Here is a 26253-nt window from a genome sequence, read left to right as displayed (position 1 = left end):
ATGGTAAAAGACTACAATTATTGATAACTCATTTCTTTGGCCAATAAAAAGTGATGGCAGTCTTATGTACAACTATTAGCTGAATCCCTTCTTCCTCAAGTGCTCACACACAGAATCTTCTTTCCCCCACCTTCTTATCCTAACACTCATCCAAATTTAAGAGCTGGAGGAAAAATTGAGGAACTAATTAAGATTTATTTTTTCCAAATGGAAAAGGGATCAAAGAGATGATACACTACTGAAGCAATTTTCTTTCATCGCATTAGTTAATTGTCACAGGATATAAGGCACTGATGCAAGAAGCCTTCTCATACCACTTTAGTACCCACATTTTAAAAATCCCTAAATTCTACGCTTATAATATGCACACACATTCTCAGACAAGTACATAAGAACGACCTTACTGGGTCAGACCAATGGTCCATTTATCCCAGTATCCTGTCTACCGACAGTGGAGAATGCCAGGTGCCCCAGAGGGAGTGATCTCTCTCCTGCCATCCATCCCCACTCTCTGACAAACAGAGGCTAGGGACACCATTCCTTACCCATCCTGGCTAATAGCCATTAATGGACTTAACCTCCATGAATTTATCCAGTTTTCTTTTAAACGCTGTTATAGTCCTAGCCTTCACAACTTCCTCAGGCAAGGAGTTCCACAAGTTGACTGTGCGCTGTGTGAAAGAAGAACTTCCTTTTATTTGTTTTTAACCTGCTGCCCATTAATTTCATTTGGTGGCCCCTAGTTCTTGTATTATGGGAATAAGTAAATAACTTTTCCTTATCTAATTTCTCCACATCACTCATGATTTAATACACCTTTATCATATCTCCCCTTAGTCTCCTCTTTTCCAAGCTGAAAAGTCCTAGCCTCTTTAATCTCTCCTCATATGGGACCCGTTCCAAACCCCTAATCATTTTAGTTGCCAGTCTCTGAACCTTTTCTGCTGCCAGTATATCTTTTTTGAGATGAGGAGACCACATCTGGATGCAGTATTCAAGATGTGGGAATACCATCGATTTATATAAGGACAATAATATATTCTCCATCTTATTCTCTATCCCCTTTTTAATGATTCCTAACATCCTGTTTGCTTTTTTGACCGCCTCTGCACACTGCATGGACATCTTCAGAGAACAATCCATGATGACTCCAAGATCTTTTTCCTGATTTGTTGTAGCTAAATTAGCCCCCATCATATTGTATGTATAGTTGGGGTTGTTTTTTCCAATGTGCATCACTTTACATTTATCCACATTACATTTCATTTGCCATTTTGTTGCCCAAAATAATTGCAAAAGGACATATACATTTGCTTGCACAAACAGAGTATGTGCATTCATGTATCCACTCATCTCAGAGAACCCATTTGTATAATCCACTGATTGGCATATGTTATGTCCCCCTCTGTGCCCAGTGCACAGAGGATATGGGTCTATAACAGTTTTCAGCTAAAGAGTTCTTTAGTTCAAGCTGTGGGAACTCACACCTTTAGCTCTGGGCAGCCTTGATTCCATCCAGGTGATGTAAGCTATTTAAGTGGGGACTCATGTGTGATTCAAAGTGGTCTGGTCCACAGAACCTCTGGAGGAACTTCCTCTGTTCAGAGATAGGATGTAACCACTGCTCAAGGTGCATTATGTCCCACTCTGTATCTATTGCCTTGAGGACTTCAAGAACCTGGTTCTTTAGTCATACTATACATCCTCATGCGTTTAGCTCGGGAGGTTCGCAGTTCAATTCCTGGTGTAAGCTAAAATAGCAGCTATCACGTGCACATTTTCAAGGCGCAATTTAGTTATTAAATTGTTTAGAATACATTTTACCTGAAATTGTAGTCCATTACTTTACGGAGTCCAAAGAAGACATTTCTCTCTATCCATATATGACATTGAAATCTTAACAATGTATTTGTTGATGAATTCCATACAAATAATGAAGCCATCTCATTATATCTTCCATAAGATTCATCTAATGTTTATAATATGCCAGTGTAAGCAAAATATTAATTCAGACTGTCAAATAACATACCACTAATAATATATCATAGAAAAATTCAAGCAAAGAAAAGGTCAGATCTGCTTTACTATGCCCTATTGTTATATTCCAAAAATGATGCATTCTTGTTCATGTAAATATATATAATCTTTTTCTCATTATACTTGATGTATTGGTTTGGACATAAACATTGGAAATGTAAGAATGTGTGTGTATCTACCCTCTCTTTCCATCCAAAACCCACTAGTCTGACACTTCAGTATATTTGTCTGAAAGTGAGCTGTTTAAAAGGCTGTGTGGCTGTTCGATAGGGCATTAGAGTGGAACTCTAGAGACCTGGCTTCTGTTCCCAATCTGCTGTGTGACTTTAGGAGTGTCACTTCACATCCCTCTGCCTCAGTTCCCAATCCTGTAAAGTTAGGATAATGATACTTTTCCCCTCCTTCATGCTTTGAGGCCTATAGATGAAAAATGCAATAGAAGAGCTAAGTATTAGTATTTTTAACTTGAAGACTAATGGGGATATTCCCACCCTATCATATCACTATTCATTCTTGTCTTCTTGCTGTTAAAGTACCTAATGAGACATAGAGGGAGTGTGGTGTGCATGCTTCTGTCATAAAACAGAGAATGATAGAAAAGCCTAGTGCTAATAGTCTTCCTTACCAGAACAGTATGCCTGACGTGCTTGAACACAGCCTCTTCTGAAGCTAATATGACTCATGCTGAACAAACTCCAAAGGCTGGTGGTGATGGGAGGAACCCATGTGTATTTTCTGCTTTTTCCCTGCTCCTACTGATTGAAATGCATTTGGATTAAATATATGTTTGGTGTCTAAATCTCAACCCACATTTCTATATTGCAAGAGAAAAAAGGTGCATGATTAGGGAGAGAGGATAAGTTATAAGAATCTTGAATTGGTTACTGTTGCTAAGGAAACCACTTCCTTGGTTCGTGCACATTCATCACATCTGTCTCTCTTAGTCTGCCTGGCTCTAAAACAATCTTACAGCTTGATGTTAGAAAGAAAAAAATAAACTACAAAACAATTCCGAACGAATGCTGGAGAAAAACAAATGAGCATTTCAAAGGCCCACCTTTTGTTTGTGACATTGTCTGAGGATTCTGCCTGTACTACGACTGTGGAGTAGGAAACAAATAGGTGGGTCAGGTTATTCCCTTTGACAAAAGCCCTTAAAGTCTGTAAAGGCTGGATCCACAGAGGGAATTAGGCTACTCTCAGCATTGCAATGCCTAGCTTTCGGTAACCTAGAAAATCAGTGGAGTCCACAAAGGCTGCATTATGCACCAAGGGTCTCCATACAATGCACAGAGAGAGATAGGTGCCTGAGAATGGGATCCACAAAAGCTAGCATGCTAGACAGAGAGCCACCACTGCTACACAATAGGAGATGCCAATGACAGAGGAGTTCCCTCAGCCCCTGCCCATCTCAGGGAATTAGGGACCTACATTCAGGTGGGGGGGGGGGAAGGAGGCTATCTCTCTCTTGCAACCCACATTTGGGAACCCCTTCTCTCTTGGAGTCAGGTACTATAGCCATTTCTTGTGAGAATGCCTTAGGTAGCTGCCTAACTCCACACGAAACAGCAAGGGGAGGCAGTGGCTTCCTTCAGAGTATTTAGCCAGTGGTTCAAGTGATCACCCAGGGGAATGTGGGGGAGACTCTGGTTCAGTGTTCCCATCTGCTTGAGGAGGGGAATGGATTTGAACAGGGATTCCCCACCTCTCAAGTGAATGCTTTAACCACTGAGCTATGGGATAGTCACAGGAGGGCTTCTCTCACTCCATTTTTGAAGCTGTTTCACTTTGTTATAAATAATTGGGCCACAGAAACAGTGAAACTGTCTGTGTATTCCAGTGGTTAGGAAGTGGTGGGAAGCCCTTGTTCAAATTCCTTCTCCTCAGGCAGAGTGGGGAATTGAACTGGGATTTTCCACATCCCAGCTGAGTCCCTTAACCAATGGGCTAAAGGTTATGGGGGGGGGCTGCCTTTCCCCCTTGGATGTTTTATATGGAGATAGGCATCCTCTGAGCACACCCACTGGATCAGGACCCACAGGCAAGATAGGTGAGGGGACACCTATCTTCTCCTGGTTTGAGGCTTGTGCTGGGGCTATGGCATGACAGGCATGCAGGGTCCTGCCTGAGGCAGCAGTGCACATGCCCAGAGGCAGAAACATAGGCATCTAAGGAACTTTTACACTGTAAATGCAGGTGCTGAGTGAGTTTAGGCACCTACAGACTTAGCAGCTGAGCAGGAATTTTGTGGATCACAGTGATGCGTAAATCTGGAATTTAGGTGCCTAAATCGTTGCGGATTTGGTTCTAAATTCTTTCTCCAAACCAAAAACTCTATAGCATTCTTAATTAGCAACAATAATTCTTCATCTCAGCTACTTTTGTCTCCAATATGTCTCTGAATGATTAAACAGAAGACGGATGGGTTGGTGAGGACAAAAAAATAGTATTTTCATGGTGCAAGCTTACAAGTTGCAATTTACATCATTTTGATGGGCACAGTTATCTCAGACATTCAGCTGTAACATCCTAATAGGATGTTGCTTGCATTTAAGACACATTTTAGAATGCATCTATCACCAAAGACTCTCCAGTTTATTGCTGATGGAGTACGTGAGCAAGATTAATGACATCTATATGAGGCATGGGGAGCCTCATGGACATGTAAGAGAGAGTTTTGGGTAGGGGAAGTTGTCACTTAATGTGTTTTGAAGCATTAATAGATTTGGGTTCAGTTACCTTGAGATTTGACTGAAATTCACGGTAGTCCTCATTTTGTCAACTTAGTTCACCAATGATTTCCCTACAATATAGAACTCTAAAGTCTGATGCAGGACTTCAGCACTGATAAAGAGGGAAAAGATTTGAATTAACTTTTGTAACAACTGAGAGATGCTAAATCAGATTGGTGTCAGATGCATGCAAAACCACAACAAACATAATGCCTGAACTCAAAGTCTGATTCATAATCCAGGTCAATCACACTTTTAATTACTCTCTCACACTTGGGGAGTTTCAGTGCCTTAAAATCACACTAAACCTTTCACACTCGCTACATCTTTTCTCTCTGCCCTATATTAGTCTTCCTCCAACTGCAGTACTCATTTAGACTTAAATATTGCAAGGCACTTTAACTCATTTAAGGGTTGAGCACTTTAAGATAATGCTTTCTAATTATAAAGATAAGGCAAAGTTTTACATCTGCTTTTTTTTTTTTCCTGCTGGGAAAGCCTGTCCAAGCTCTCAAAGAATTTGTAGCATAAAATAATGGCATTCAGAAAGCAAGGCCTTAGGCTCAGCTTCAGTTGATTAATTTAGCCTTGTTTACTATTTACAAAATGTCCATGAGTAGCTTATGATTTTCTCTGATTTGATTATTCTAAATCAACCAATTTCTACAGATAATGAATGGTCTGTAAACTGCTAAAAGGTAATAATTGGAGATATACCAATCTCCTAGAACTGGAAGAGACCTTGAAAGGTCATTGAGTCCAGCCCCCTGCCTTCACTAGGGGGACCAATTTTTGCCCCAGATCCCTAAGTGGCCCCCTTAAGGATTAGAACTCACAATGCTGGGTTTAGCAGGCCAATGCTCAAACCACTGAGCTATCCCTCCCCCCAAAGTTCATTGAGAGTGTTTGAAATTCAGCATAGAAATGGTATTGGTTAGTTTAGATGAGACACAGGTGACATTGCCAAATTTCTGTATCCAGGTTGGAAGATGGTAACTCTTAAAATCAGATTTCCAATATAAATACTAACATTTATTAAATCTAAATTCTCTTTTTATGAATACAAACATTTATGAATACAAACATAAACTGGTTTTCTAGAATGTCTGTAGCAAGTGAATACAGAAGACACATAAGCAAAACTGAAGCAAATTTGGTTCTTACGTCAAAGAAATATTCTTGTTTGTTTCCAAGGCCACACTTATAAATATCTTTTCCCATTGCAAGAATTTTCTTGCTTCCTCCATTTTTAATCTCTGATTTGTGCAGCCAAATGTACTCACACTAGACTGCCAATGAGCAGGAACTGCTTTACCCCTTTGGACTCTACTTTCTATTTATGCATCGCTTTCCTTAGAAATTGTTCTCTGCTAATATATACTTAAACATATGATCTTGGTCAAATTTCTTATAAATTCTCTACATCAAACCTTCTGAATTAGTAACTCTTGAAATATAGTCATTTTTGGACAGAATAATACTCATTAATGAGCGGTGACAATTTATATCAAGTTCTATAGAAGAGATAAATAATAAAATCTTACACTTTTGTCCAGTACAAAGCAGACTGCTGTCCTACTCATTGTGCTCACACTTAATACGTGTTGTCCATTCTGAAAGGTTTTATTGGTGCACGAGGTTTAAGAAATATTCCCTATACTTAAAACTAGCGACTACAATGTGAGCCAGTAACACCCTGCAAAATGGATTTTTTTTAAAGTGCAACCAACCACTCTAATTAGGAAACTACTTCACTTTTAATGCAAATAGCTGCTAAGGGTCACCTTTCAACGCCCTTACATTTTTCAGGCATACAATACATTTTATTTTGCTATGGGAATAAAGTACTTTTTATAAACCTACCTTCTGACCTGCTGCTGCAGTCAAACTGAGTGAGAGAGCAGAGCCAAACACTGCCACTGAAGACAGTTTGGGCCTGAGTAATCCCTCATCACTGACTGCTAATTAATTATGTTCCTTGACAAATTTAATTCTGTGAACTGGGTCTGGCAGATTGGCAGACTTTTGTACTTTTGTCTGTGAAATGACAGAGATAAAAAAATGTGCATTTACTGGCTGTGATATATCTAGTATCCTAAAGTAAAACTAACTTTACAGTTTAATTTTGTCTATAGCTGTATTAAAAATGTCAGAAGACTCAGTGCATGATATTGTTTTCACAGGTTCAAGATGCATTTAGATGTCGATTAAGAAACTGCCAAGATCCAATCAACGCAGATTCTTCGAGCTCTTTTCCTAATGGACATGCTCAAATCATGGTGAGTTTTTATTTTATCCTGGACTTCTAATTCAGTGTCCCTAGCCAAAATAAAAAGATGACCATACATTGCTGTACATGTCTTGAGTACAAGTACTTCAGCTCCTGAAATTTCTTAGAAAAGTTCAGCTTGTTGGTTCAGTGGCGCTATTATGTGCTGAATCTCTGAATACCAAGGTTCAAGAGCAGCTGAGACTCTGCCTTTGTGGGCAGCTGGGACTACAGTGTTGTATAGATGATGTTTTCAATCTCAAGGATGAGTGGTGAAGTGTGAAACATACAATATACTGAATTTCTGTACCCACTAGTGTTTGCTTGCAGAGCAGTGTTGGAGTCTGGGGGGACTTAAGAGGCTTCCCGCCTCCCCAGCTTCAAAGCAAATGCATCTATTATTTCTACTGAGGAGACAGTAGTGGGCATTCTACAGGGGAAAGAACTGGCTAGAGTTAAGAAGTCAGTGAAAGTTAGGGTTGCCAGTTTTGGTTGGACATATTCCTGGAGGTTTCATCACATGACATAATCGTTAATTAAAGATTAATCTTTAATTCCTGGAGACTGCAGGACAAACCTGGAGGGTTGGCAACCCTAAAGTATTAGGATTTGCTAATATCCTTAGGTGCATTGATTTAAATGGGAACAGGATCAGGCCCTAGATGATGCAAGGATCTCTTAGCAAATGCCCTTGAAAGAGCTGTTTGAGCAGAGAAAAATCAATGTTGAGATGTCAGGAAAAAGGATAAAATGACCCTTTCTGAAAAAAGAGAAAATTTGCTGCTTATATTAGATACATGTAAATAAACTGTGAGGAAACGATGAAAGCAAAATTGAAATGCATTTAAGCTCTGTATCAACTTAAATAGTATTTCTTTCACTGTGACGGAGTGACTATAGATTCTTAAATGTTAAAGCATCATTCTTAAACCTGGCAGCATCTTTACCCCACTTTGAAATGAATAATAGCTATGTTCACGGTTGGGGGCGGAGAGGGCTGCAGAACTTACTGTGGTTGCATTAGAAGCAGAGATATACAGAGTGCTATATAACAAATACCAAATTTAATAAGAATGTTTCAGATAAAGTGAACTAATTTGATTAAGGTTATTAATAGTAATGTGTGTTGCAGGCTATTTTCTGTATTCTTGTTTATACAATCACTTTGAAAAGCTTTTTCGACAATAACCCTACTATGATATGTAGAAGTTATTCTTCCATGTAAATATAAAATTACATACTGTATCATCTTATTAAAATTCCATACTATATTTCCATCTATTTTATTTTATTATTTTGTGGTCAGGCAGCATACTTTGAAATCAACCCACTTATACTTTAGGAAAAATTGTATTACTCTGCTGTTGTAAAACAATAAACTCCACCTTCCCAGCAACAAGAAACCACTTTTAAGAGACTGTGATTCTGTAAGTAGGACATTTTGGAAGCACTGGTTGGCAAAAGGTATTGTGGTTTGGTTTTAATTTAATAATGGTTGTCTTGTTTCATTGTTTCTTGTTACAGACAGATTTTGAAAAAGATGTGGACATTGCTTGTCGGTCAGGTAAGGATACTGAAACAATATGTAGTCAACCAAAACAAAACAAAGAATGAAGAAGATGTGTACTAGTGTCACTGTGAAGTAACAGAGGGGTAGCCGTGTTAGTCTGGATCTGTAAAAGCAACAAAGAATCCTGTGGCACTTTATAGACTAACAGACGTTTTGCAGCATGAGCTTTCGTGGGTGAATACCCACTTCTTCGGATGCAAGTGGTGGAAATTTCCAGGGGCAGGTTTATATATGCAAGCAAAGAAGCAAGCTAGAGATAACGAGGTTAGTTCAATCAGGGAGGATGAGGCCCTGTTCTAGCAGTTGAGGTGTGAAAACCAAATTTGCAGATGAACTGGAGCTCAGCAGTTTCTCTTTGAAGTCTGGTCCTGAAGTTTTTTTGCTGCAGGATGGCCACCTTAAGATCTGCTATTGTGTGGCCAGGGAGGTTGAAGTGTTCTCCTACAGGTTTTTGTATATTGCCAGATATTAGGAATGGCAAATTTGACACCATCAGCTCAGGATTAAACAAAGACTGTGAATGGCTTGCCAATTACAGAACCAGTTTCTCCTCCCTTGGTTTTCACACCTCAACTGCTAGAACAGGGCCTCATCCTCCCTGATTGAACTAACCTCGTTATCTCTAGCTTGCTTCTTGCTTGCATATATAAACCTGCCCCTGGAAATTTCCACCACTTGCATCCGAAGAAGTGGGTATTCACCCACGAAAGCTCATGCTGCAAAACGTCTGTTAGTCTATAAGGTGCCACAGGATTCTTTGTTGCTTTTACTGTGAAGTAAAAGGAAGAAACAGAAAAACGATGAGGTTTTACCTGGTTACAGAAAAATACCTTTTCTAATTGTTTTCATTGTCAAAATACATGCTGCTATATGGATAAATGTAGTTCATTATCAAAGCAAATTGTGTAAGAGTCTTTTAACAGGATTCAGGTAGTTAAGTGTCCCACAGGAATTTTTATATCTTAGCAAACAAATGGATTTGGTGATAAAATCAACTTCACGCATACAAGAATTTTCTTCACCCCAGTAAACATGCAAATATGAAATAGCCATACAGCTAGCAAACCACATTTTTGTTAGATACAGCGCATTTGAAAATATGCATATAATATATAGTAGCGAAAACAATCAGTATGTAATCTAAAGGGCTTGACTTTTCTCTGGATCTAACTAACTAAAGTTTACTCTAGTTTAAGCAGTGCAGCAACAAAAAAATAAAAATATATTTTAATTTCACATTATAGGTACACATTTTTATTCTGTTTCAGTACTCTGTACTTTAATTGGCTCCATTTCTGTCTGCTTCTGCTACTTAAAAATACTTGTCTTCAGCAACTTACTCAGCCAACGTAGTTTAAATAAAATACGATGAAAAATTAAGGGTCTTTATAACCCATTGGGAATTTAAGCTTTAGAGTCCCTCCATGCATTTTGTCACAATAGAGTAATAGTTCTTCCTTATTAACTAATGTTCATTACTGCTGGTGTGTTTTGAAAGAAGTAAGGCAATGGAATTTAAAAACAAATACATTCCTTCTACCTTCCTAATGGAAGGATAAGTTCAGACTTAATCCATGAGCTGCGCACTTTATCAGCTTTGGAGTACAGAAAGTCATGTCAAGGACACTCTTAAAAAAAGATACTTTTAATGCAGACATGAGTGGACTTCACCATGTAAAATTAAGTGATTTAAATTCAATTTCCTATAATGAAAGATTTAGTAAAAGGTGACTGGGTGAGCTGGCATGACATGTGTGGTTAGAAACAATCTAATAACCACTTGCATTTCCTAAAATGAGTTTTTTTCCCTTTTTTTTCATTTTTGCTAAGTAATGCTATTGGGTAGTTGAAATGCCCCCATTTCTCAATTACATTTCCTTGCTTTAGGGCAAATAATTATTGAAAAATTACAGACAACCATGTATGATTTAACACAGGGGGGCTGCGTTGGTGAGCTGATTACTACTGTATATCAGTGTACTGATACACACTGTAATATTAGAGCCACCATGAACTTCAGGACACAGGAAAGGGGAGTAAATGCATTTATGGGTATTTCTGTACTTCTTATTGTCTAACTCACAAAATCTTAATTTTGCTGCACATGCTAGCACTATCGTCTTTAAATCCATTCGTTTAAATGAGGGGAAATGCTATACTTGTGCTAGAGTCAAAGATTTGTGGCAGTTGGATATTTTAAATTTATCTTTCTTATTTTGCCACTCATTTTCCTTCAAGTCCTGAAACAAAGCTTTCTTTTTCTTCTTTGACTGGAGAGACCTTCACTGAAAGTGGTGAATGACTGTTTTATTAGCCATGTTTATATAAATCTATAGACTCTTCAAGTGCACCAACGCATGTTTATTTCATATAAATAAGCTTCTTTGCCTAGTTTGACCATATGCTGCATGTATTCAGAGATGAATTTAATACAGGAGAGTTACAAAATTCAGCAGAAAAGAACATTTAGGAGTAAAGTCAGGGGAAGATGTACACAGTTAAGGAGATCATTAGGATGGATTGATGAAAAGATCTAGCCGCACAATCTGTCTGATGTTTTCCAAGAGGTTACACAGAGTTGATAAGGGCCGTGCAGATGTCATAGTGTATTGGGGTTTTTAGGAAGCCCTTAATCAAGTTCCACATGGCAAGCTTCTGCTTAGGCTGTAGCTTACCTAAGGTCTATCACAGAATGTAGAAATAGATAAAGGGCTGTTTTTAATTTATATAAATGATCTAGGGCTTAGGGAGAGATCCAGGTCAGCTATATACTGTAGATTAAAAGAAACCGATTAAATAAAAGCCCATTCAAACTAATGTTTATGAAATAAAACAAAGTTATTAAATGGACAGAAAAAAATATAAGGAAATACACTGGTGAAAGGAACATAGGTAAACAAAACCATGACAATGTAAAATAAGCAACAGCAAAGATAACTCCTTGTTATGAGAATCCTGTTCTGTAATTCACAGTTCTACATAAGGATATTGGACCATGCAGAGCAGCTACAATAACAGGAACACTTTCTAGGATTTCACTAAATGATGATGAAGAAGAGAAAGGAGCAAACCCTGAAGGTCTGAGCTATTCAACATTGCCTGGAAGCATCATTTCCAAAGTCATCATTCAGCAGCCCGCAGGCCTCCACATGCCTATGAGCATGAGTGAGCTGGCCAATCAGTGTTTGAAAAAAGACAACAGTGAGTTGCGGCGGACTGTGTATTTATGCACTGATGATAACTTGAGAGGTGCAGATATGGACATAGTCAATCCTCAAGAACGGATGATGGAAAGTGACTATATTGTCATGCCCAGAGGTTCAGTAAACACCCAGCAATCATTGAAAGATGAGAGCAAATTGAATATAGGCATGGATACCTTGCCTCATGAAAGGCTGTTGCACTATAAAGTTAATCCGGAATTCAACATGAATCCCTCTGTAATGGACCAATTCAATATCAATTTAGATCAGCATCTTCCCACCCAGGAACATATGCAGAATTTGCCCTTTGAGCCCCGCACAGCAGTAAAGAACTTCATAGCCTCCGAGTTGGATGACAATGCAGGATTAGCAAGAAGTGAAACTGGATCCACAATATCAATGAGTTCTTTAGAGGTCAGTAATGCATAAGGAAATTACATGTTCTGTTGTTCTAATTATATGGCAACATAATAAGTCATGACTACAACCAGTGTTTATGTTTCAGGGTACAGCTCATGTCTTAATTAAGATTAAATTACTGTTTGGAATCATGCTTTGCTTATTCTATTCCTATAAAACAATACTGACAATGTTTAGAATTGGAATAAAAATCAAAGTAAAGTTTTAGCGCCTTCAGGATGGAATGATACAATCTTGGAGCGTCAAAATTCCACCTGCCTTGTCACAAATGTCCTGACCTGCACGATGAATTCTATTAAATAACCCTGAGTTCCAGTGAAAAAGAAAAACCCATTCCTACAGGATAACATTTTAATCACTGAACTTACTTGCATCCTCAAACAATGTACATTATTCATTATTTATTTACCTCATTAAATGTGCATAATTTTTTACTAGTAATTATGGACGGACAATGGGCTTGATTCTACCCTAGTGTAAATCAGAGTAACTCTCTTAAGTAGCATTCCATGAAGTGACCTAATTTGTATGTACAGGTGTCTGTTTGTGCCAACATGTGTAGAATTTGCGTTGTGCAGCAGGTGCAGGTACATTTCTTGCACACTTTGCTCAGCTGTAATTCTGGCTAGTAAATTGTTTTGGAAATCATTACTGGAATCTGTCTGTAGGATTTAAACATTATAGAAAATTGCACGTGAAAACCATTTGCTTGTTTATTTAACACCTAAGGATCAAATATTTCAGTTCTTTAAAAGTCTTTATTTATGCAAAACCAACATCAGTGAGGCCAGTAGGAGTTTTTATGAGTGTGTTGACTAGAGAATTTGGGCTGGAGATCAGAATTTTGTTTCTCTCATCAAGAACTTTGAAAGCAAAATATTTCCCTCACTCCTTATATTGTGTTCATAATATCCACAACTCTTGCATGAGAAACACAGATTAATTAAATAAATTAAAAAGAAAGAAGATGAATTTTGGGCTCGGCAGGTAAGCCAAGTATTGGCTATTTTTTGTAAGTTGCATTAACATGTAAATGTATAGTTAATCTTGGGACACATTTTCAAATAGACTTCTTAAAATTGCATTTTGCACACGCATCCAGTTGCATGCATACATTAGTTAGGTAGACATGAAGTTACCTGATATGCATGCACAATTCCAGGTTTGGTGGGCCCAGTTCCTGGTGCCACATTTGAAAATATGCCTTGAAGTCTATGAGAATATTGGCTTACATCTTTAGAATCCAAAAGGTTTATTTCATTTATAAAAGCTTTTCAAGATGTGTTATTGACACCGGGTCTGATTTACCACTCCATTACTCCAGTTTTATGCTTATGTAACTACACTGAAATCAAGAGTGATGATTAGGGTCATTATAATATATGTATTCTCTCTTACTAAGGAAATCACACAGGATCATTCTGATACATTTTTGCAACTTTGTACAGTTGCATTTGCAGTTCAGAGTTCTATAAGTGAAAAGAGTTCATGGCTCCTAGCAGGTACCTAGCCAACTGGAAAAAAATGTGCATGTGTGTGTCTGTGTAACATGTATGGAATAGTAGTAGAGGCAGATTCCTACAAATGCCATTGCTTAGACTTGACAAGGCTGTTGAATATTTACTCATGTAAGCCCAAATTAAAGTAGAGCTTGGGGGGAGATCATTCCTCAAAATTTTTGAAATATCCAGCACCACTTCCGCCATTTTAGAAAACTTTAAGACATTTCAAAAGATAGATTCAATGCAAAACTTTGTATCAGGTATTATTGATGCATCTTTCCCTTCAGAGGGGAGAGGGGAAATCTTTCTTTCCTTTCTCTTAGACAAAGCGTGCAAATAGACGATACCTAACAGAGAAGCCCTTCTTCTCCCATCAGGACCTGTTGCTTCTCTTCTCCATCCATAGAAAAATTTGGGAGCCCCAGAAGCTTCTCTGCCAGGCATCAGGCTCCTCCTAAGGCTCTCACATCATGTTCCCTTATCACTAGCAAGAGAGGAGGGGGATGCCTTAAGTCAGAAAGAGAAGGAGGAGCTCTTCTTTTACATTCAATGTAGGACAAGGAGTTGTGTTCCTCTGCACGCCTCCATATTTTAATCCTTGGTATCATGATAGTTGCTCTGTAATCACTCTGCAAATGTGTTTTTACCATGTCATTCTATAATAGTCAACATTTAACATGTAAGTGAAATGCACCTGGGTGATTTCTGACGTGTTAATTCTAAAATTTTAAAATTTAAGATCACTATTTATTGAGCACATAATAAAGGGAAGAAAGTTTATAAAGCAATTAGGAAAATGGTATAACTGGGAAATGATTTACCATGCTTCAGGAATAATATTAGATATCATAGGCCCCATTTTCAGAGGGACTCAAACCAACTTCTGATTTTGTGGGTGCAGTTTTTCACCTGCTGATACACTCATCAAGAATTATGGGTGTAATTGGTTCCAGTTGAACATTGTGTCCCAAAACAGCTAGTTTGTATACCTAGTTGCTATTATTTGTTCTCTCAATTTATTGCGGGCATAAAAACGAACCTGCAGAAGTAGGGGACATTTCTGAAAATTTAGGCCTTTAGCTCTAAGTGCTCTCACAAAACAAAACAAAACAAAAAACAATTCACTTGAAGCTCATTTCCATTTTATTTCTGAAAAATTAGAATCTCATACTTCATTGACCGAGTCTCTTACATCATACATGTATACGTGTCCTCACATAAAATATTCATCGCACTTGGAAAATTGAGGGGTTTTTGTGCTAACACTCTTACAAAGTCTGCAAAATTCCTGATTTTTCCATATTTACAAATCTCAAAAATGTTCCAATGTTACATCAATGGGCATCTGCTTTATCCACTAGAACAATTCACTTCAAAAACTGCTTTTATGTGATACTAAGGTTATGAGACCTGTATCATAAAATCCTTACCAGTTCAAATTTAAGGTTGAGATGTGAGGTCATTAATATACTCTCTCATACCTGGGCATTGCATTGTATGATGCCTGGAGATGACAGTTTAAGAAGATAGCCGTACTATTCAGGCATGCTGGAATTTCCTAGCTTTTGTCTCTGTGTGTCATAGACTTATTTCCAGTTTTTGTATGTTAATATTTTTTCTTATGCTTTATTGTATCGAGAAGATCTGCTTCTCTAGTTAGATAGTTCTTTGCAGGTGATATATTTATGTACAAATATTACCCAGGCACACACATATACGTATGATTTTGCAGATTACAAGGTACAATCTAGTGAGGTTTCACTCTGTCGCTCCATACAGTATTGCTGTTATCATAGACACAGGCGGGCATACTAGTACACCATGGTGGTTCTTACAGGGAATAATTTAACATCTTGCTTATCTCCTGCACCTTCTTCATATGCATGGATTGAAGTTGGCTGTAAAGTGGCTATAAAGTTGGCATCAAAGTGGCTTTCAGTGTGCTTCTTCAGTTCAGAGTGTTTTGATTTTAATGAAGAAACCACTCTGAATGTCCTCTTTTGGAATGGTTTTTGTTTTGAAAGTGCACACTCAGAGTGCTGTGCTCATTAAAACTAAATTACTTTGAAGTGAAGCAGGGCAATCCCATCCACTTTGACACAATGGGGAGGGAGGGGGTTGGAAGTCTAAATGCAGAGAAAGCAGTAGATCTATGGAAGGGGAAGAGCACCTGCTCCCCAAAAATGCAGGGAGAACTGGCAGGAGCATCTTAGTGGAGCAGGAGTGGCTGCTTCTTTTAGAGGAATACAGAGAAGGAAAGAAACACTGCACTTGATTTGTTTCAAATGAAAAGGGGGGGAAAGGGATATTTAGAAACAAAAAGACCAAAAAGGAAAAAGGAGAGTAAGAGTTGTAAAAAAAAAAAATGAAGGTGGAACATGCAGGAAATTATATTAACAAGGAAAAAGAGAGACTGTGCTCTGGTAGGCAGGAAGATGACAAAAGGATAAACTGTCAAAGAAAAGGAGCAACTCTAATTTAAAAGTGAATGTGGCAGACAAGGAAGAAACTCATATTCTCTTTTCAATATTCTCCTCTAAACCAGAGAACTTAGTGTGGTGCTTTGGCACACAAATGACTGGAATTCAGTTCCAGTCTCTCATTCCCCTGTATTCCTTTTTCAGGTCCTAGTCCCTCATTCTCCAATCTGAGATTTCTATAGAGACAGGCACACTGCCATAAGTGGGAGGCACTTGGTTATATCACTAAAATATCACTTCTGACTCATTAATGAGAGGCATTAACATATCCCAAAGGGTAGCTCCTTTCAGACCTCCTTAGTCAAAGATCTGATGTATGGCCTCAGAAGGAGAGCATCATCACAGACAGGAAAATATGAGAGAAGTAAAAAGATAGTGAAGGAACTGACAACATGAAGAAGGGGGAAAATAATAAATGGAAAGGCAGAAGAGAAGACAGAGGAAAGGCAAAGTCAGAGACACCAGAAAGGGAAAGGGAAGTTCAGAGGAGGCTTAACATTAAGGGAGAAGAAACAGAACACTGAAATCAAAATTAAAGAACAAGGTTAAAAACATGTGTGGTAACAAGAGAGAAAAGAAAGAGATAGAAGTACACCACCAAAATAGCATTTCTTGTCAAGCAAAGACTCAGTCATCAGGCAGTTTAGGAGCAATACGGTAGTCTCAAGTCCTTTTGACCTATGATATGAGAACTGAAGCAATAATTGGGAATAGAATGAGAAGAGCATTGTGGGAGTTTCTGCTTTAAAATGCACCCAGATTGCATCAGTTTTTCAGGACCACCCTTACATAGATTTATCTTTCTTTCCTCCTTCCATTCTCAATCATGTGCCAAAGCAGTGCTGCTTGCCAGTTCTGTGACTCTCAGACTTAATGAAAGCCTAAGCCTATTATAGCTTCCGCTTTATTTGATTTGTTGGATGGATCTTGAGTTCCTCCAGTTCCAAAACTGCCACTACATCATTTTATATAACCTTTATAAAGGTGGAAGTTGAACCAGGCAATGAGAGGGCAGTAATTGAAGGTGTATTGAACTGGAATTCTAGTCAACACCCTAGAGAATAACATGTATTTGAGACAGTGTTTTACATGTACCTATTTTAGCTGCATGTGATATTTAAGAAAAATACATATTTTCAGTCATGTACTAAATTAAGAAATGCCTATACCTTCCCCAAAAGAGCATAGCAGCTCCAAAACAGGTGTTTATAGACTATTCAGTAAATGTGTGTAGGAGCTGTTATAAAAAGGAGCCTTATGCCCAGTAGATCAAAATAGCTGTGAACTGAGGCCTCGTGGGTGTTGCAAGTGTGTTGTGTGCTAAAATTGCTAGGAGACATTCAGCACTCAAAAATTCCCACACTTATGTGGTTATGCACTTTTTTCACACAAAATTACCGCCTTATGACTCACTAAAGACTAATAGCCTGTTCAACCTTGTATTTGAAGCTAAGCTGTTTTTTTTTCACTAACATGAACACGAATGAGCATTTTAAAAAATCAGAACTTCTATTCATGCTGCACTTTTATATCTCCAAAATGCCAAAAGAGATTTTTCTTTAATTTTGTAGGGGGAAAAAATCCTCCCTTGGGCTAAAATGTATTATGTCACGTTTAATCTCAGAGTGAATTATCAACTGCTGATAATAAGGATTTATATTAATGGAAACATGGAGATAGCCGTCACTATTATATCTCTGGTTTCAATTATACTTTGCACTGCATAATATATCTTCAGGAGTTTAAGTAATTAATCAGGTAGCAGTATAATGCAAACTAGAATAAGGAGCAAACCGGGAATTCATCTTTTTACACAGATGGAGAGGGATTATATTAGTCATTTAGTGGGAGCAGCACCTTCCTGGTGCCAGCAGAGTAGTACATGTTGGTGTGTGGAAATTATCTTTCAGCACTTTTCAATTTTTTTCCACCAATGAACAGAGTTAAAAGTTATTCTGGAATTTTATACAGAGAAGCTATACACAATTAGTACAAAACACAACTGATTTAAAATGAATTGCCGCTGCAGACTTCCTTTCCACAGAATTTTACTTTGGTTTTAAATATTCCTGCATTGACAGGAGGTGATCTGGTGGGTCTTTTCCATCTCTAATTTCTCTGGCTGTCTGATTTCAGAGATAAAGCCCACATCACAGGAAAAAGCCCTTACCCCCCTCCGGAGGAATATTTTCTGCAGTATTTTCCTCCAACACCTTGCCCGACCTAATGTTCAGGTACTCTACTGATGGGCATCCCACCGCTTCCTTTAGGAGATCATTCCCTGGTCAAATGAACTTCACTACTGGGAATGCTTTCTTGATAACCAGTCTAAAGTTGCCTTAATTTCATCCCATTATTCCTGAATTATAATTTCTTAGACATGTTCTTCCCCAACTAGCTTCTTTCATTATTACACCCAAATACATCTAAACTGTGATTATGTATTCCAACTCCAACTCCACCACCACACCCACTGTTCAGCCAAGGTACATAAGCTTTTTGCCCTTTCCTTTTAAATCACTCTTGCTAGCCTCTGAATGGTTTTTGTTGTCCTTTTCTGAATTGTTTCCCATGTATTGACATCTTTCTATTACTGACTGGCCCAGAGCTTTGTGCAATATCACCAGAGTTGCATAGAGAGAGACTTACACCTCCTTGGGCCAATATATGCAGCCTTGACTTTTTTGATGGCATATTGAATTGCAAATTGATACCCAGCTCATTGTTTGCTATCACCCCTGGGCTTTTTTCCTCATTACTGTTTCCCAGCTCTCTTCCTGCCATTGAATAGCTACATGCCTTCGTGTTCAATATTTTAGATTGAATCTGATTTTGTAATTTTTGCACCTCTCTAGGACTTTGTTTTTACTTCTCCATGCTCACTATTTGCAATATATTTGAATTTATATTATCTACATATTTTGCTTCATGTGAAGGTTACTTATTCTTCCAAATCATTAATAAAAGATATTACATAAAGCTGAGGCTAACTGATCCTGGAAAACCCCTCTGGCTCTCATTGTAAAGTTTATGTTGATTAAACTAATACTCAGTTTTACTGGTGGATACATGCAATTACGCTAAGAAGAGACCAACCATGGACCACCTTCATCAAGCTATGCATTCACTGGCGACCAGAGGGGTTTTTTTTGGTTTTTTTCCTTAGCCCCATCTCATTAGGCTTTTGACTTCCATTAATTTAATTTGTTGAATGAGCCAGATGGTTGCCTAGATCTATAGGACCATGAAGGTGCATATACAAACCCTCTTCCCTAGCCAACTGAGATACCACCCTGGAAAATCATCCTTTTAGTTGATTTAAGAAAGAAACTATTTTTGAGGTTGTCAGATTACTTATGGAACCTAAACATGCAAGTAATCTTGAGGTGGATGGGCAGCTTCTTTTGGTTTTACTGTACCACATATGTGAACCAGAGAAAATGGAAGTAGAAATAGTGGCATCCAGAAATAAAAGCTTCTGAGATAGCATGTTAGGGAAAGATCCAAATTCCTTAAGTCAATGTAAAGACTCCTGATCACTCCAATGTAAATTGGATCAGGCCCTTAAACATATTTGCCAGTTCCAAAATAACATTAAAATTGTTCAGTGTTACCAGTGTGATAGGACCTGACCTTCTACCCATTGATGTCATTGGCAGAACTCCAATGGACTTCCACTCAAAGCACAGCACTATTGCTGCTCTGACCTATGACAGCAGCTCATGTCTTTGATGACTTTAGGGGAATAGGCTATGACTGATCACCATATGCAGCCCTGAAAACTATAAAGTAAAAGCACAAAACTAATATTCTTTAATGTACAGTTAAAAATAAATGTCCTCATTTTGTTTGACATACGTACACAAAAGAGCCTGCTGAGTCACAGTGCCAAGGAGATGTGATGTAAAAGCTGAATTGCGACTGTGACATCTATCCAATCAGATTGCAGTAAAGTATGGTTCAGTGTTTTGCTCACGTTTAAAGTGAACAGTAGAGTTATGTGCTTAAACCTAATCACCCATCTCTGCTTATAGGTAATGCCAGAGTACATCTGCAGCCCATGAGCAGACTTGCAGGCAAAATGCAAAATGGGTTTTAAATCCTCCATTTTTCTAAATCATGATTTCTTGCAAACCAGGTCTCTAAGCTATATTTGATTTAGCATCCTCATTCATGCAGATCAGTAAAACCAGGTTTATTACTGAATTATATCTTAAAACAATTCTTTTTTAGGGACAACTACTCTAAAGTTTAACTCACGAATGGGCCTTTTTCCTTTTGTGACCACACAGCCAAACATAATACTAAATATTCTGAGTGTCCACAAGTCCTTGAGAGACCTGTTTGTGTTTTGAGGGTATATAAATCTCTTGAGGTACTAGCTCATTTTAGAATGATTATAATCTCTCTGACTTTTTTTTACCACTGTTGTTCTAGGTTGTTTTTTGTTTTGTTTTGTTATTGGTGCTGAGACACATTTTTTCCAATTAGTCTTTAAATATCCTGGTTAATATGAGAGGTAAAAGATACTATACAAAATGACATTTTGTTGTATTGTATAACAGTAAATACATCACAATTGAAGAATCATTTCTTTTACATTCAGATTCCTGGACTAATATTTGTCATAAATGTGAAACTAATTTGAAGTTGTTCTCTCCAAACGAAGTCATCATTGCAAACAAGCTGAAGCTTGTATGGAAGATATAGCTGCCATTGGCTTGATTCCTCTGTCACTAAGCCCAGTGTAAATCTGAAGTAACTATATTGAAATCAATCTGGTGAGAGAGAAGAACCAAGTTCTGGGTGTCTCTATGATCCCAAAGTGATAGGCTCCTTATAAATATAGCCAAGATCATGGTATCCAGCTACACAACTTACTGAATGAGGAGCCTGATTACATGCAGACCTCCCCGTGAAATGCAATTTCGTCTTATTTCTAACAAACTGTCATATCACAACTTAATCTTTAATTGTTAAAACAAAAAGTACATCTTTCTTAAGAAATCTTTAATATAAATATTCAAAAGGAAACACCAGTGTTATTTAAACTAATGACTATGATTGCATGAATAGACCCCATATTAATGCACCTATTATTTTCTTTCCTTTTCTGATGCTTAACAGAGAAGAAAATCACGTTATTCGGACCTTGACTTTGAAGTAAGTTTAAGTTATTCCTGCTTATTAAAATAAAGTTAATAAAAAATTTCAGTTTAAGCCACATGATATAGGCGATATTAATATGATGGTTTAAATGGGTACTGTATAATATATGATGGGAGTTTCATTAAAACTACATTGGTGAAAGTTACTTGTAAAACATTCTAACATCGAACCACCACATAATACAAATGAACCATCATGGCTTCTGTTCTAAGTTCTCCACCATTTCAATTGCATATATTTTTTCCTTTGTATACATCTATTAATTTCCCCACTGGTTGTAGATGCTGATTGTCTATTTGAAAAAGTTTGTCTCTTTTGTTTGATAAGTGGTGTTCTCACAGCAAGTCTGCTTCCTTCCACAAATTCTCTATATGAGAAAGCCCAATCTCTCGTTTTCTTTAGGATTCTTCTAGCTTCTGGAACCTAAATTTTCAAAACTGGTCAGTGATTTTGGGTACTTGAGTTGAAACACCGTAAAGGGGGCCTGACTTTTCAAAGATGCTGAGCAACCGCATTCTGAAAACAGGCCCCCTAGGTGTCTCAAGTTGGATACCCAAAATTTGAGACATGCAAAATCTGTAGTTCTTGTTGGAAATGTAGGCTCTGGTTGTTAAGTTAATGCAAGGATTTACAGGCACAAATATTTTGGTGAAGGTATTTATCTTCCTATTTATTTGTATGGTTGCTCTAAGTGACTATTCTGTGTAGTTAAAGTCTATAATCAGCAGAATATTAATGATTTATGGATTTTTCTTTTTTGCAAAAACTGTCTTGTTCATGCTTATTAATAATTTGATGTAATTCATTATGTGTTTGTCCAGTGAAGCCTCTCACACTGTTTGCATAGAACCTTACATACTTAGGACCAAATTTTAATATCCAGTAATATCCATACTTGAAAAATCATAGTCTATGTTTACATGGACAACCATGGTAGTGGATTTTTCTAGTCATGCATTGAAGCATATCTTGGATCAGAAGTCAGAATCTGGCCTGCAGTTACTGATACAAAAACTATGGCAGTTCCTTTATTATCTCATCTTGTGAATCATTCAGTATATAATATTGTGTATTCCAGAGTTTTAGGCTATCAGTGTTAAATTCTAAGCAATAAATTATGTGTTCAGAGAACCAAACCAAAATGATTTGAATTATGAAAATCTTTAACATTTGAAAATCTTAAAGCACAGTATATATTGGATGCCATACTTTTTAGTGTTTCACTAGGAATGCTCCATCCTATGAAAGAGAGTATTATTATGGACAAGTTGGTCAGGCCTCCATAGTTAACGCAATTGAGTTGTTCAGTTAAAGGAAGGCGTCTACTTCTGTCTTATGTATGAAAAATACAGTGTGTACTCCCAAAAATTATAGCACTTACTGTTTGAATACAGAATGAAATTTCTCAGAATTTACAAATGAATCCATTAATTAGTGTCAGTTCAAATTTATTTAAATATGGTTCCATTAAAAATACAATTTAGTTTCAGGCCTTGTTTTCCCTCAAATGATCTTAATAACAGACTAACATAGCCTTAATAACTATCTGGGACTAAAATTCCCAGATAGTTAACACTCGTTGAAATCTTGTGTATAAACTAGATTTGAAGAAATTAGGTTATAATTAAGCTGTTATTAATGACTGTGGTATCTAACTCTTATGTTTACACAGAATCTAGACAGGCATAAGTCAACAGCTCAGATCACCCTTAACTGCAATATCTGAGATAACTCAGCCAATCAGTTCTGACCTGTGGTGATATACTGAGGGAAAAAATATGAAAGGACACAAACCCTCTTTCTTTATCAATCAGTTTAATCTAATTTTTTACCACAACACAAAAAAATCATAATTTTATTGTTATTGCATGGTGTCACTAAAGGAGTTAAGATTATTTGAGTGCATTAATTGTGCATTCCATTAGCATGTTTGAATTTCTTTGAAGTTTAACAGTAACTCTGAATTTCATAGGTGTGCAACACTTATTTTGGGGATAATTACAATATTCCTGCAGGTTTTTTTTAACCTTTAAGCTACCTCTCAAATTTAACTCCAACTTACTTTTTTTTTTCTGGAAATACACATACACACACACACACACACACACACACACACACACACTAAAATTAAAAGAGCATCAGTTAATGTTCTTGAGGATACTTACATTCAAAGAAGGAAGAAAAATATGCATCAACAATCTAAGGGGAAAAAAAGCAATTCTAAAATTAAATAAAAACAGCACAACATAAATTATACAATCACAGCAATGAAAAAAATTCTGAATTACACAATTCCATTTTGAAGGTCAGGAATTCAGTGCAGTTCTCTCTGAGAACATTCTCTATGGCAACTGCTACAAAGACATCCATCACAGCACTCAAGGGAACATATTCCAGCACCAGATAACTACTGACAATACTATGCACATTGTGTTCTCAAGTATCAGTTATCATGGAATGCTTTTTCAATTGACTCATATTGTGTATATATGATACTTACATCTTTTATTGTGTTTTGTTTGCAATTGCTGCATTGCCTAGATTTTTTTTAAATACCATATTATATACATGCATTGTATATAAAACGTCAAGAAGGGGAATGTGTAATCCTATATGTGTGTACGTTACTCTGTTCAAGTGACACCAATCCTAATGGAGACCATTTGGGATTACCGCAATATAAATAATAATAATAACAGCAATGATATTGTGCCAGTGGCAGTGGTAGTGCAGAAGTGCTGAACCAGATCCTTTCCCTGCTTTGAGATTTCATTGTCGGTATTGGATCAGATCATGACCTCTGCTTTGCACCACTCTGAAAGCTGACCGGGGTGGCCACCTGAGGATTCCCCTTGATAGGGAAATCCCATAATGGTACCATGACCACCCAGCCTCCCTCACGGTCCTAGGCAGGGCCGGCTCCAGACCACAGCGCGCCAAGCGTGCACTTGGGGCGGCATTTTACCGGGAGGGCGGCAGGCGTCTCCAGCGGACCGTCCGCAGTCATGCCTGCGGGAGGTCCCCCGGAGCCGCGGGACCTACAGTGCGACCCTGCGGCATGCCGCCGTGCTTGGGGCGGCCAAATTCCTAGAGCCGCCCCTGGTCCTAGGTGTAAGACAGAGGCGTGAGGTAGGGTGGGGTCATGGGCCAAAATGCCGATGCATTCTGTTAATGCCTAAAGCCTAAATGGCCTCTTCGAGGCTGCTGCAACTGACTGTAACTTAGAATAGCCCTGAGAATGCCCTAAATGGTTTTGTGGGCCAAATGTGCACCCAGGATTGGAGGGGACAAAAAGGTAGCCATGAGCCACCTTTGCTGCCCCCTGCACTGAGAGGAGCCTAGTCAGACTCAAGGAGTGGGCCAACTGTGTCTTGTTTTGCCTTTGTAAACAGTTTAGTGTTATGTAACAGTTAATAGTTCTTAAAAGTACTATTTACATGGGGGACTTAACACTGGCTGAAACATGGGTTTCATTTTGTAGACAGACGGCATTACTGCCAAATATATACTATATTTTGTTAGTCTTTACAAAGTACCTTATAATCTCTTTGAACTCTGAAATCTTCCTGCATGACCAGTCACAAGCCACGGTAGCTGTACAGCTGTCCTCTGTATCTCTCACTCATGCACAGCCATGCAGTCCCATCATAAACTGTCACTGGTGGTATTAACTACAGGCAGTTCTGGGGTTTGGACACATTAATGCATCCTTTCATCCTAAGACCTCATCACTCACTACTGTGTAAATAATAAAAATATCCTGCTTCATTCTTTTCGTCCTTCAGCGAGGAAAACCCCTTATTTTATGTGCCAAAGCCCCTCCACACAGGCTATTTTATCCATGCTTCATAAAAAAAAAAAAACAAGGATAGAATATAACAAATAAATCCAGATTTTGGCTAACCCATACATTAGGGGTGGGGGAAGGGCCAGAATCTAGTTGAGGAAAATATTGCTTGCCCCTGTCTAACGTGCTCACAAATGATAGTCGCTGTGGCTCTGCATTCCACCAGCTCCTACAAATCCAGAACTTTTCCCAAGGTAGTGCCATTACCACTGTAGGATCACCCCCACCACAGGCCTTCCGTGAAAATGGAATTATCACTGACTCAGCCAGAATTTCTCTTCAGGGTTCCCGCTGAATCACACACCCTACACATAACGTCCAGCATGGAACCTTATGGAGTCAAGGACAGAATGCAGGCCACAAAAAATGTTGTGTTTGTCTTATATTTACCCATAAAGTCACACAGCCAGTTTTATATTCTGTCTGTGTTCCTGCTGCAGTCACAAATCACACTGGTTTCCATCGCAAACCAGTCAAATATTACTTTATAAGGGACATTCACTAGGGCCTTGATACATTTTCACATTCAAAAATATTGTTGGTTTTAAAAAAATCCTTAGTGTTATTGGCTGTGGTGCCCCTAGCTATGTGGCACTCTGTTTAGCCACATAGCCTGCTTTCCCGTAAAACTTTTACAGAGCTGCTCCTGTACGGAGATTTCAGTACCAGTGTATGGCTGTCAGTTCAAATAAAATTAATTCTAATTGTGTCAAACAGTGTATGTCACAAAGATGTCATGGGAATTGCTTTCCCCCCACACAAAGAGCTCTATAATAGATGTGCCATGGGGAGAAAGGCTCTGTTACTGATGAGGACACACAGGAGAATGAAACACAGACACAGATTTTTAAAGCAGAAGGTCACACGTTTATTATCATTTAACTTTAATGGAGGGGGCACATGTCACAATAGTACTGCATATTGCAATGGGCCATGCAGCAACTGAGAAAGTCACTTGTGCAGTAGTCTAAACGATGAGTGTAATGGAGCTACTGTGTAACTGTAGGTAGAACTACTAGGTGGA

General features: G+C 38.0%; 1 protein-coding gene across 10 annotated transcripts in view; it reads left to right on the top strand.

Annotated features, from left to right (window-relative positions):
- Positions 1-26253, top strand: part of ADGRB3 (adhesion G protein-coupled receptor B3) — a 626613-nt gene that overhangs the window by 591436 nt on the left and 8924 nt on the right. For all 10 annotated transcript variants that reach the window (XM_039531243.1, XM_039531244.1, XM_039531245.1 and 7 more), the window contains 4 exons: positions 6953-7048; positions 8563-8602; positions 11582-12225; positions 21341-21376. In XM_039531243.1, the coding sequence (XP_039387177.1) occupies positions 6953-7048; positions 8563-8602; positions 11582-12225; positions 21341-21376 (816 nt within the window). The remainder of the gene's footprint in view (positions 1-6952; positions 7049-8562; positions 8603-11581; positions 12226-21340; positions 21377-26253) is intronic.

This window comes from Mauremys reevesii, linkage group 3, assembly GCF_016161935.1.
Source record: "Mauremys reevesii isolate NIE-2019 linkage group 3, ASM1616193v1, whole genome shotgun sequence".
In the NCBI taxonomy this organism is placed as follows: Eukaryota; Metazoa; Chordata; order Testudines; family Geoemydidae; genus Mauremys; species Mauremys reevesii.
Note: the sequence above shows the minus strand (reverse complement) of the source record. Positions and strands in the feature narration are given on the sequence as shown.